Source organism: Dysidea avara, chromosome 7, assembly GCF_963678975.1.
Source record: "Dysidea avara chromosome 7, odDysAvar1.4, whole genome shotgun sequence".
Taxonomy (NCBI): Eukaryota; Metazoa; Porifera; class Demospongiae; order Dictyoceratida; family Dysideidae; genus Dysidea; species Dysidea avara.
Genome location: NC_089278.1, coordinates 9,386,691 through 9,400,453, shown reverse-complemented (window position 1 = coordinate 9,400,453; position 13,763 = coordinate 9,386,691). Strand labels below are relative to the sequence as shown.

At 38.0% G+C, this 13,763-nt stretch overlaps 2 protein-coding genes across 3 annotated transcripts; one reads left to right on the top strand and one right to left on the bottom strand.

The window, feature by feature from the left end:
- Positions 1 to 1,359: 1,359 nt before the first annotated feature.
- On the top strand, positions 1,360 to 6,240 carry LOC136259914 (uncharacterized). The gene is made up of 2 exons (XM_066053477.1): positions 1,360 to 1,560; positions 4,059 to 6,240. The coding sequence occupies exons 1-2, from the start codon at positions 1,400 to 1,402 to the stop codon at positions 6,178 to 6,180; spliced, it is 2,283 nt and encodes a 760-aa protein (XP_065909549.1). The 5' UTR covers positions 1,360 to 1,399; the 3' UTR covers positions 6,181 to 6,240.
- Positions 6,241 to 7,605: 1,365 nt separating this feature from the next.
- LOC136259915 (GRIP1-associated protein 1-like) lies at positions 7,606 to 13,759 on the bottom strand. 2 transcript variants are annotated; one of them, XM_066053478.1, is made up of 29 exons: positions 13,584 to 13,759; positions 13,416 to 13,482; positions 13,307 to 13,368; positions 13,226 to 13,252; positions 13,122 to 13,172; positions 13,012 to 13,068; positions 12,841 to 12,958; positions 12,664 to 12,771; positions 12,491 to 12,598; positions 12,349 to 12,428; positions 11,947 to 11,994; positions 11,865 to 11,896; positions 11,764 to 11,811; positions 11,060 to 11,105; positions 10,947 to 11,000; positions 10,848 to 10,894; positions 10,750 to 10,795; positions 10,194 to 10,289; positions 10,055 to 10,138; positions 9,956 to 9,997; positions 9,501 to 9,692; positions 9,312 to 9,443; positions 9,178 to 9,262; positions 8,999 to 9,059; positions 8,876 to 8,933; positions 8,715 to 8,822; positions 8,455 to 8,548; positions 7,845 to 8,017; positions 7,606 to 7,789 (listed from the first exon to the last, which is right to left on the bottom strand). In XM_066053478.1, the coding sequence occupies exons 1-29, from the start codon at positions 13,632 to 13,634 to the stop codon at positions 7,712 to 7,714; spliced, it is 2,253 nt and encodes a 750-aa protein (XP_065909550.1). In that variant the 5' UTR covers positions 13,635 to 13,759; the 3' UTR covers positions 7,606 to 7,711. The 2 variants fall into 2 exon arrangements, with proteins under 2 accessions (XP_065909550.1, XP_065909551.1); XM_066053479.1 differs by having other exon boundaries at positions 12,491 to 12,592.
- Between the last annotated feature and the right edge of the window lie 4 nt (positions 13,760 to 13,763).

Sequence of the window (13,763 nt, the reverse complement as noted above, 5' to 3'; positions counted from 1 at the left end):
ACCAAAGGGGGTGTACTATACAGCTAGCGACAGGAGCATAACCAAAGGGGGTGTACTATACAGCTAGCGACAGGAGCATAACCAAAGGGGATGTACTATACAGCTAGTGACAGGAGCATAATCAAAGGGGGTGTACTATACAGCTAGTGACAGGAGCATAACCAAAGGGGGTGTACTATACAGCTAGTGACAGGAGCATAACCAAAGGGGATGTACTATACAGCTAGTGACAGGAGCATAACCAAAGGGGGTGTACTATACAGCTAGTGACAGGAGCATAACCAAAGGGGATGTACTATACAGCTAGTGACAGGAGCATAACCAAAGGGGATGTACTATACAGCTAGTGACAGGAGCATAACCAAAGGGGGTGTACTATACAGCTAGTGACAGGAGCATAACCAAAGGGGATGTACTATACAGCTAGTGACAGGAGCATAACCAAAGGGGGTGTACTATACAGCTAGTGACAGGAGCATAACCAAAGGGGATGTACTATACAGCTAGTGACAGGAGCATAACCAAAGGGGGTGTACTATACAGCTAGTGACAGGAGCATAACCAAAGGGGATGTACTATACAGCTAGTGACAGGAGCATAACCAAAGGGGGTGTACTATACAGCTAGTGACAGGAGCATAACCAAAGGGGGTTACTGATGGTAGTGCTGGAGGGCACAACCTCAGCCTACTGATTACGCTATTCTCTTTTGTGTAATTACATAAGAGTAAGACTATATCACTCAGTCACATTTAACATGAGGGCTAAGCTCTGAGATATAGCTACTAGGGACCTGTGCGTAGGCTTAAGGCCTGTGAATAGGAGTCAGAAACATGTAACTAAAACATGAAGAATATCATGCGTGGCATACTGACAAAAATGGAATGGCTTATAGGAATGAACATATTATTGTTTAGCAATTGCAAAGTGTGTATTAGGGATGCATGTACTGTACAAGTGGCCACTGCCTGTGGCATGATCTGAAGATACACAGTGACTAAAGGTCATACACATGATTCTGATTCAATGGACACTAGGAAAGAATGCTACAATTTACAAGTTTAGTAATAAGTTTTCCGGGCTCAGTATTTTTTGCTCTTATAATTGAAATATAATAACATTATGTTCTGAAACACTTCAGAAAGATGAAACGTAGATGAAGCCACTGAACAAAATGATAAAGGAGAAATAGATGTATAAGGAAGAGTACTAAAAAGCTTATTGATTAGGAATAAAATCCAGATTAGCAGCCAGATGGTTGTGACCCTTGGCATGAAATTCAGCATGACTATTACAATTACAACTGACTGCTCTATTAGATGGTTTCGCGCATGCACTTATCCTTGAATGTAGCACATGCGCGAATAGTAAGCACGTGATCTTTGCCGCAATTGAACGCAATGAATCTCAACGTACGTTGGACCTTGAAAGCACATTATGCTAAGTTTGAGAGATGCACCGATTGCAACATCATCCTCGGTCAGCTGTACTCTCACAAACTCCTATCCGACCACAACAAGGATGTTCTGAGCGACGAAAGAAATCCACTCTTTCGAAACAGGTAGCTACTCGAGTTTGTGTGTATTCTTATGTGCTATCATATAGCTAGCTAGTTAATTTAAGCAAGAGTGAATCCCTCCCCATCTTGTTTAACTAGCCGTATCCCCATATGGCTATGTGGTCTCAGTATCCGCATGAATTAAAATTAGCTATTTCTCAATGCCTTGAGTCATGGATGCCATGTTGAGTCATAGATATTATATACTACGCACCCGCGTAGTATATAATATTTATGGTTGAGTCAAGATCCATGGCTTCAAATTAACCATTTCCTGGCTACATCCTCATTGTGCTGGTGTAAATTCAAGGGAAAATTTTAGTTGCAGTTAATAAAGTCCATTGAAACAAATATTATTTCAGTGGCATGTCCTGACCTTGTATAGGAACAAGCAAGGTTATCTCAAGCACTAATGTTTCATGCATACAAAGCATGACTGCATAGTCATTGAGTATTTGTATTTGAATGGGCATGCCGGCTGGGTATATATAGCTTATCAGGGTTCTGTGAAATGGTCAACCAACATTTAGTGTTCATAATACCAACACAGTAGCTATTGCACACCACACCACTTAGCTACTATTGTGAGGTACTCACAGACTCATTATAGCCATTTTCTGACCGTATCCTGTTTCCTTGTACTGGATTAGGGAAACAAAAAATCATGCATTTGTATTTGTTATTTGTTTATACAGTATGAAAGCTGAGTTTCCCTAAACAATACAAGGAAGTGGCTACCACAAAAACATGACCTGTACAATAACTATCTGTTACAGCACTGGAGCAGTCCTGCCAGCATGCACACACACACACACACACACACACACACACACACACACACACACACACACACACACACACACACACACACACACACACACACACACACGGGTGTAGCTAGGTATTTACATGTAAATAACTTCAGCCAGCTGTGGTCTACTGCAAATAAAAGGAAATAATATCTTGGATATGTTCTCCATGATTATTTGGTTCCTTAGCTATAAATTTTAAACAGATTTATACAGCGTATATAAGTCGTGCAGCTTTTGCATTGCCACTCATAATGTCACTGTACAACTAGTGATGTCATCCACACTTGTACATGTGACTAGTACTTCGAGGGGCTACCCAGTGGTACTACTGCTGAGGGCAAGGATAGCTGCTCTGGGAGTTATAAAGCTTTAAAAAAATGTTGGAAGTTACCGAAAGTCACACAGTGACACATCGAATCATGAATCTAAAATATGGAGTGATTTCAGGTGCACAGGGTAGTAGGCCAGGCAAAGTTGATTCACAGTACGAGTTTTAAAAGCATAAGGGTGGGTGATCATTTCATTATGGGGATTGAAATGTGCCACCATATAGTGGGTAATTTTCAAAGAATTTTTATTTTTGGATATTTCAAAAAGGCTCTTCTCTTTGAAAATAAATTTCCAATACCTGCTATTCTTCGAAAATACATTCCTCCAATTAAAAGTTACTTGCCTTCACTTGATCAAACATATTGGCATAGACACGTAATCATCACTCATCAGTTTTATAGTGGCTATAAAACAGTATCATTACTACGTCAGTAACCAGATATACCATTGTTGGGTTTTGACAGTGCATAAGAATTGGAATTATTTCATCAGTAAGTCAGTTGTTGGCAAGCATGCATGCGTATCTTTCATAATTTGTGACACGAATTTCCATTTATTTGAAATCCATCGGACTTTGAAATAATAAAATGGTAGCTATAAGCCAGCACTCATATCCCAGATTGTCTGTGAGATATATCAGTTACAACATAGACTATAATTACAGCTTTATGCTTTATTTACTCACATAGGCAGTAACTAATGTCTCACATCCGTCACTGTCATGCTTGACTGTTCTATTGGAGTATTTGATTGCTATATTAGAGTATTTCAATCTGATGAAGTAACATTGCTGAGAATCATTGGGGGCTGTAGCCCACATAATTACCTTTATATAAACTATGTGCTAGCCCTATAATTGTGAAAATGTATTCTACACATAATTCAAGGTATCACATGATAAATACTCTTGCAAGATACCATGTGGGTGGTGACAATAAACTGTGAATTAACTATGCTTGGCCTTGCCCAGCCAAGTGTTTAATGATTGGTCAAGGTATAGGTACCAAATATATTGATAATCCATCATAACTCCTAGTGCTGATGATGGTGCATCCTTTGTTGCCTAGTAGAGCACCTCTTTGCTTAATTTAAGTCCTATTCTTTAGTGTGTGCTGTTTATCATCACGAGATCACACACTTCACGCAACTTACTACTCATCAAACAGGGTCAGAAGACAGTAACCAACATCTGTAAATTTATGTATTGCGATGGCACGTATCATATAGAAGTGGGAACTGTGTGACTTATTGTGGTGGGTGACTCACAGTCCCTTATGCTATGAGTTTAGATACATGATATATGTATGCAGTATTCATAAGGAAACCCATAATAGCCACACAATGTGTTTCCCTATACAGGAAACTGATGGATATCATGCTTAACGTGATACAGGATATCGAACAGTTCAAGCTGTTTTGTACTGTCATGGAGAAAGTATCAGATTACGAGCCTTTTGTAAACAGCCTACGAACTCATCTGGCCATTCAGCATTGTGAGCCTCACATCAAACAAATGGTAGGACTACACTTTTTAGTTTCAAAACTGGAGAATCAAAGTGTCATAACTCCAAATGAAGCACAGAATATTCTAGAAACTACTGAAGGCAAAGGAGCGGACAATTTAATTGTATTCTTACGTCTAAAAGAAGCTGATAGTCATTTAGCATTTCTGTCTTGTCTCAGAGAAGGAGGCCATCATCACGAACTAGTACAGATTATTGAAACAGAAATAAATAAGCTTCAAGGCAAAGGGAAACAACACATAAAATTTTCAGAGTCACGATCTCAAGAGTCAGGGTATTTTTCACCAGCCAACACTCCAGCAGGTCCTGTTCAAGCAACTGATCTGGCTGATGGTATGTCAAAATTGTCTGTCATAAAGGAGAATCCATCACAGGCTACAGAGTTTGAGGATCTAAATGGTGAAATTGATGGAGAACTAGCTCTACTTAAAGAAAACTATGAAGACGGCTATAACAGAATAAAGATGTATTATGAAGGCATGAGACTGGTGTTGGATAAAATGGAAAATGATGCTTATCGGGAACTTAGTGACTTGCACCGAGCACAAAAGTTGGAGTTAGATGCAGCAAGAAAGAATGCTAAGAAGCAGCTCATACGTTGTAGAAATAACTGTAGCCTCGAAGCTCCACTGTTAGCAAAGCCTGAAGCATACATTAAAGTTCTAACCAACCCTACACATATGCATGAACTGAAGACATGGAATATTCCAGTTGTGGTGGGTCCTGCCCATCATAAGTACACCACAGCTGACGGACCAGGTCTGAAGTGGGCTTGCACCAACAAAGTTACATCATTCACTGTTGTGTTTCGAGATATTCAAAATCAGCCACTAGTCACGAAAACCTATGATGAGATGATAGAATTGACATCAAATTTTACATGCACGATAACCGATAATCGCAATTCTGTACTGCCAGTAGAGCAACACATTTCCCCATTCCTTCCTGGTTGGGTCGAGGGTATCTGGAATATTGCTTACGTCCCTGTTGTCACTGGTGTTGTGGAAGTCTTGTTGAAGTGTGGGGGGCATCCAATCACTGAAAGTCCCTTTAAAGCTATGGTTTATCCATCAAGTCACTACTATGGGCTACTAACTAAACCTCAAGAAGTTCTGTGCCTCAGAGAAGTGATAACAGGTCTCACTGTCACTAGCAGTGGCCATATTGCTATTTGTACTGAGAAAGGAAAAGCGTACATTGTAAAACAATTGGCTGGTAATGAATGCTTCATAATTGACATTACTTCTTTTCATGGATTCTCACTAAACAGTCCAAGTGGTATAACATGTGACGGTAATGACAATTTGGTTGTTGCCAACAGGAAAGGTTTACAGCTGGTGAAGGCCTCTAATCCTGAAGCCAAGAGACAGCAACTTGTCTTTTCAAGTAAACTGCAATTTGAGCCAGTTTGCATTGGAGCCCACGACAGTATGGTAGCAGCAGGAGGCACACAAGATGTCCTTATCTGCAACTCTGAACTTCACATTCTTCATAATATCAACTTTTCAGCGTCATTGGCTTCCTTAACTATTGCTAGTGATTTCAGTGTACATGTTGCCTTCTCTGCAGCTCTAGGCACCAAAACACAGGAAGACTATTACAACTATGCATGCATTACAGATATTGATTCCAATACATACACCATGACACCTGTACACTTACTGCCAGATAAGAACACAAAGAATACTTACAAAGTACAGGACATGATCATTGACAAAGAGCACAACATTATCGTGTCTTATGCCAATCATCCGAGAGTAGCTGTGTTCAATAGTAAGAGAGAGTTACTGTGTAGTTATCCAGATGGAGACGACTGTTTGTGGTCTAACTTGGAGGGAGATTTCTCTGCAGTTGCTGTTTCTGACCGAGCATTACTGTTAGTGGATCATACAAGACAGACGATACTCGAGTCAAGACTGGACCATAACCTCAGTACAATCTATAGCAATCCACTGTGATGAATTTTTTGTAGCCAATTTGTATAGTATCTTGTATTTTATTTTGATGTTCAGCAGTAAGGCTGTATTACCGATTGGCCCACATGCATGAGTTCAAGAAAACACAGAATATACTAACAAGCTAGACTCGTAGCTCTACAGTTATGATAAATACTATCGTAAGAACTCAACATGATTGCTGCAAGCTGCTTAATCACTTACTGTAAAACTGGAAACAATTCATGATCATTAAGTGAGCAAAATTTAGCTAGTTGTGTGGTTAGAAGCACAAACTCTTTATACCACATAGTGCTTGGGATATTTCTTTATGGTAAATTTTTCTATAAATGGCCTAGCTATCTCACAAAAATCAAGGGGTAAAATAATATCACAAATCACAGATTGTACTGTTTCATGAAAAGATTATCAATTGCAAAAACCATAAAAATTCACCCACCTTGCTATATAGTATAGCATCACTACTTGAATCATATTATAACAAGTTTTAGGAATTTTACAAGGTAGTACAATAAAGTGTGCTCCAAGAATGTGTAAAGTGTGTACAGATATATATTTCAGGAGGTCTATCTGTTCCCTTCCCATGCAGACTATAAGCTAATTCAGTTTTGCATCACCCAGTGTTTGATATGACTGTACTGCCAAAGAGTTCAAATATTATGAAGTATTGGTACTGCATACAAGTACATAAAACAACAATATTGAGAGCACAGGCAGTATTGAAGGTCTGCTAGCTCTAGTAGCTATGAACCGAAGAAAAAAAACTCTAAATACTAAAGAACTGCATTAAAGGTAGGGAGTGTTGGGAGTATCTACTGCCATACAAAATATTCTAGTCTTGTTTGTCTAAATAGATCAGGAGAAGGGCATGTTAATTCACATTAATAATCATATGAATGCTTTATTAGAGTGTATGGGTAATCTTTTAAAAACCCTATACAAGTTGTTTGCATAGTATTGTGCACATGTTGTTCCCTTGATATTGCTCATTAGCTATATGCAACACTACATATACAGCATGCAGGTTGAATACAACAAGGAGAATGAGTGTGTAAATTCATTTCCATTGTGTAAACTTTGTGCAGAGTAGTCTACTGAAAGATGACAGATGGCTATATACCATAATATTATGTATTTAACTAATTCATGTTAACATACAAATTTGGCTAACAAATAGCAGCAGAGACTAAAAGGTGAACTGCTTGATTTATATGCTCCATGCTAATTACACTAGTGTACTTCTGTGCAAACCACCACAAACCAAATTGTAGTGTACATACCACCAACCATGCATGACATAACCAGGTATGTATGACATAACTAGGCTTTGTCAGTCACGTAGGATGGTTTTTAACAATCACTATGTACAGTGTTATGAGAAACTATTTAAAAGCTTATTTGGCATTGGTACCATTATTTATACTTCCATACTTTTTGTCACCCAACAGCAGGCCACAGGATAGCAAATTTATAAATGGTGAAACAAACAATAAGTGCACATTACAAGAACACAAATGATTACAGATTGTAAAAACTAAGATGAAGTACTTGTGGGTACATTGTCAAGACCTGTTGTTTGCCCTTGCAACTGTGAACTCAGCATATCAATGTTCTAATATAATAAATACAATTAAAGATTGTAAATACTTTGTAAACTCCGTAAATACCTTTTGTAGGTGAATGTTTTTCATTAGTGCTTCTTCAAGTGCTCGCTGCATCTTTCGGTTGGTCTCCTGTAGGCTCTCTGAAGTACTTCCTCTCATACGTTGCATCAGTTTCAGCGGTGAGATCATCTGACCGATGCTACCATGTTGTGACTGCTTGTCCATCTGCTCATGATCTACAGAAACACACACTAGTAAGAATAGACCTCCCCATCACCACTTAGTAACACCAAACTGCTTGCTTCGGGGAATTGTTGTGTATATCTTCTCAAAACATGATTGTCTAATATTATGTACTTCAAGTATTATAGTACAGCTAATTTTGTATGCAATCTTACGTCATGACATACAACTAGCTACATCAGATTTGCAGTGATTTTTCTAGTACCCTAACCCAGAGGGAGCTGGGAGCGTTATATTTTATTCTAATGTTTGACCAGCAGAAGGACAGGCAGCATTTTCCAGAGAGGCAAGAATCAATTTGAGGAGATACCAATCAATAACAGGGGAAGGGAGAATGAAATGCCCTCGTACCAAACCCTGATATTGTATATATAACATTTCACACTTATCCCTACTATACATGTTTTCTACAACATGTTATGCAACAGACCAGCTTTGTTCTCCATGAAGTACTGGTTGATGATGGCTGATTTCTGCATCACATCTTCAGCTAAAGCAGAGCCAGTATTCTCCAAATGGCTAACCTGATAAAAAGTAATACCTGTCATGTGACTAAACAATTACTGAGGTAAGCAATCCTTCAATGGATAATCATAGCCATAAAACTACTAAGGTATTCCATAAGGAAATGGGATTTCCTTTTGGCCTCAAACTACATATGCAGAGCACACCATATAGAGAAAAACATACCCTTTCTTCCAGAGTTGCTTTGTCCTGCTGTAGTTGAGCAATTCTTCCCATCAATTCTTTGCTCTCTTCAATGCTCAGTGGCTCTTCTTGGTTGCCAGACATAGAGCTCTAACAACACAACAACACAGCTCAAAAAATGACTTCATAACAACTTGACGTACTAAATTACTGCTGGCTGTATCTCCTAGTACGGCTCTGAGAGATGATACACTACTGTCGCTGAAAATGGAAGGATATAAAAATTGACAGTTAACACACAGACGACACTATATTAGTGTGCTGACCAGCTGTGCAGTGAAGAAGTGTCATGGCTAATTTCACGCTTCACAGACAACACAACATCATCTAACAAAAAAGACAAGATAATGCCATATTTATAAATACCAGGATTGTCTTTAATGGAAGTAATACAACTTATGTTAACCTCTATCATGTATATAGTACACCACAAAATTTCTCACACCTCTTAGTCGTGTATTGTTTAACTGTTGTTGTAGTTTTTCTTCTTTCTTTTGCATCTGTTGCATCTGACGTCTAAGATCTCTGATCTACACATGTACAACTATGGTGATTTGTCTTTCAGCCATTTTTTTTTACCAATCCTGATGTTTTCTTTTCCACTATCTTTATTTCTGATTCTTTGTCCTGCTTCATCATCTCTAGCTCAACAATAACTTTCTTGTTTGCCTCAATTTCTGTCTGGTTAGCTGTCAACTGGCCATTCAACTCCTATCAATACAAACAGATGGCCTACGTACACTGGCTCTTTTGTTGTACAAGACCTACCTCTAATTTGTTCTGATGGTCTTTCTCCATTAGGGATATCTTCTCATCTGTTTCCTGTTTCACAGTGGTTAGTTGCTCCTCAGATTGTTGTAGCTGCTGCTCATAGCTTGAAATTTTCTCTGCTAGAGATTGCAGTCGCAGTAGCTGCTGCTCCAGGTCATGGCACTTTGCTGATAAGTCATTAGTTTTATCCTACACAATAGCAGCACAGATCAATTAGAGATACACATAGACACATGTACTACACAGACATGCACAAACATGACAAACACATGCAACCAACACACTAAGCACTGCATGTGTGCACATGCATCACAGACATGCACACACGCACGCATGCACACACACACACGAACACAAAGGTGCTGACAGAACTACACACGCATGCATGCACGCACACAAAACAAAAAAAGGGAACTAACAAAAAAATCCACAAAACATTCATTGAAACTCACTTTCTCACTATCAAGTTGCTGTCTAAGATCACTCAGCATTGTCTGATTTTTATTCACAAATCACTCTCAATGTTCGAGTTGTATACTTAACACACCTACCTCTTGCCGTCGCTCAACTACTTTAAGATTCTCTTGGTGGTCTTTGGACATCTCATCTAACATGTTTTTACGGCTTTCTGCTAACTACACATCACACGGGATACAACCAGTGAGTATGACACTATGGTAGTGTCCCTACTTTGTCTGATTGCATCTTATCACTAGCTAGCCGAGAGTTCTCCTCCATTAATTCTCCCACATTCTTGTTGAGTATCTCTTGGGCAGACTGTGCCTCCTACAGTACACAATGTATGATAGAGATGTGGGTGGATAAATTTACAATTAAAATATTGGCAGACTACTTGGAAGAAAAATATCTTCTTCACACATACATTTCAAGTTTGTATGTCAAACTTTATTCACCACCCCTGGAGCTTACAGCTTACAGTGCATATGAGCTCCCAACAGTATTTACTCCTACCACAGTGCTTGTACTGTATGGCCTTTAAAAGAAACCTTTTAGTCTTGAGTGCTCATGCATCTCAAATTATAGTATGGATGAAACCTTTTATAGTTAAGACTATTGATTTAAAGGATGTCTACTAAAAGACACGGTATGGCAAAGAAGTGAATGTACAAGAGACAGCTTCACAATGTGCACAAACTTAATCAAATCATTGTGTATGGGGTTTCTCAATTATGGACTACATGTTATCTTTGTCAGTATACCATACATACAATAATACAGCAGTCACCTGTGACACTAGTAACACACTCGTCTTTAGACTCTCGTTTTCACTTCTACACATAAGTACACTTGTGACTTATTTTACTTTATAGACAAAACTAAAACCTTAGAGCATCTAACTCCTGTGCTGTTTCCTCACTGATAGCAGTTTCCTAGTAAGTTTGACTATATACATAGTTCTCTTTTTAAAAAAAAATTCCTTACATGAGATGCCTTGTTAAATGATTCTTGTGCTGTTGACAAGTTATCCTTCAGAGCCTGGGTGTTGTCATGACCACAATGATTAAGGTGTTAATGTATCCGTATGTTAAACTGACTTTTATCTCAGCATCTCTGCTCTTTATTTTCTCTTCATATGTCATTCTGAAACACAGCACAAAAGTTTACAATAGAACCAATACCTACTGGAATACAACAAGAGTTTATAATATAAAATTGTACTACTTAGTATTATGAACTCTTGGTTATGATCATCTTAGAGAGACTCCACTGTATGGTGTACGATTAGCAGTATCCATTCAACTTTATGTGTAAAACATGTCTGCCATTATTCAGATAGAATGAGAATTGCAGTACATAGTCTTACAAAAAAACCCAGAGCTACATGTATAGCCTGGTATAATGGCCACACTAGAATTAATAAAATCATCATGGTGTCCAATTCACTGCACTGATAGTACCAATGCCAAAAAAAGACAAAAATTATAAATCACACACTTGACCTGTCACTATATAAAATTGATTATGGCCATACCACTACAGCCTTGCCTTATAATTAGCCACCACCATACATTGTATATCTCTTTTGAACTATTTTAGATTAAAACTACTTATGGTCAGTGTACAACCACACCACACACTGTACAAAACATGTGTACACACAAATCAACTATGCATGCCCAAATGGGAAATTCTATGTAACACAGCATAGGGCTTCACTTAAAATTTTGTTTTAACAAATTTTCAATTATCCAAATTCAGGACTACAAATGCAAAGTGTATAGCCAATTTCTGCACTTACTTTTGCTGCTGATATTGCTTCTCTTTCTCCTCTTGTAGTTGGATGTAACTGTCACACAGGAAACATGTAGGCATACACATACGTACATATTACATGCACACCTGTCCTGTTTCTTTTTGGCTTTTTCTGTCCACTGAAGTTTGTAAGTGGTAAATGAAATACAATGAGTACAAGTAGACTTACCTTTTCCACCTCTTTCTTGAGCTGGGCAATTTCAAGCTGAGCTGCCTCCTAAAGGAAATGTAAAACACAAACTTTATGCAGACCTTCACATCAGTTCATTATTCATTTAATAACTCAATGTGTGTGCATTACACAAGCTAAATGTTCTACTGTACACATGTGCATGTAGTTTATTTCAACCCAATACTCAAATAACCCATTTATGGTTTAGATAATCAATTATGCATTTTCACACACAAGTATTGAACATACTCTCGGCACATCAGCTCATGCTAGTTATAAATCTAACAAAACCAATTTTAGTGTTTGCATAATTAGTAGGTATCTACTTATCTGTAGAGTCTGATATAAGAATTCTAATATTGCCAATCAACCTTTACTGAGAAACTGTTGTGTACACACCTGAGCTGTCTTGAGTTGATCTTGAATAATCTTTTTCTCTTCTTCTGTAGTCGTCAGCCTCAACTGTAATTGCTGCATTGCTATAAAACACATACAATAGCAATATATGTCATAGTACTAGTGTCTCTTTATATAAACATACTTTCGCCGTCTATGGTTGTGTCGGGTGACAATGTCAAAACTGACTTAACATAGTCTTCCTTGATACTCTCCAGCTGCTTCAAACATTCATCATCCTCACTTGCTGTAGCTTAAAATTAATAATGTACAAAACAATTAGTTTATTTTTGTATACAGCACTCATCCCTGACTTACTGCTCAAGTTTGAACCATCTACGGTATCTCCAGTGGAAGTAGGAATTACATGCTTGAGTTTTTCAAAGAGATCGTCTATGGATTCACGGGCAGGCACATGGTTTTGACCTATTTTGACCACAGGACAATAAAAGTGTTTACAAATTCAATTTAATGAATTAATTCTGCAGAACTTACTACTTTCTAAAGACTTTTTGAGAGCAGCATTCTCAGCTTGTAGTCGTCGGTAGTCGTTATTTTCAGTATTTTTGACTACTTCATGTGCTACTGTTGCTTGCTTCAGTTGATCAGTTAACTTCAGTGAAGATAATTTAAAGTAAATCTTTCATCTCACATTTATACACATACTTGGCTAATTTCTTCCATCATTGTTTTGTTCTGTAGTTTGAAATCATTCTCCTGAGCCTGGCAGGCAAGGGAACTTTAAATTACATTTTTTGTACTGTGAGAAAACCTACCTCTATTTTCTTTTGAAGATTCTCATTGTCTTCCAGCAAACCTGATACTTCCTAGATTGGTTATCATACACTTTTATGGCAGTGCAATATTTGCAAATAATTACCTTTGCCTTTTTGCTTTTCTGCAAAGCCTATGTACAAACACACATTACAACTGGTTTATACAACACTAACAAACTAGTTACTTTGTTGGCTCTTTCTAGCTCACGTGTTTGTGAGCTAAGTGTCTCTTGCAGTTGGTTAAGTTCTGGGATAAAAGCTGCTAAAGGACAACAAAGCATGAATGTAGCTAACCTGCATTCTGCTTTGCATTGTTCTCTTTGAGTTGGTAATTTGCTGTACGTAGCTCAATCAGCTGTGTCTGCAAGATTAGCTCTAATTAATACCCACCATCAATATTAGCCACGTCACACGTATTTCGAAAACAGGATCAGATAATGCGAGTTATATATATTTGCTTACTTGTAGCCGTTGAAATTCTTCTTCACCGATTGATAAGGATTCAGCTGCCATTTTTGTGATCAATTCCGTGTCATCTCATGGTAAAACAGCAGCCATTTAATGCAACTAATATCACTGCTTTTGCTACAAACGTAGAAAAAAACCGTTGGAAAATCTGTAGAACAAAGCAAACAAACTCAA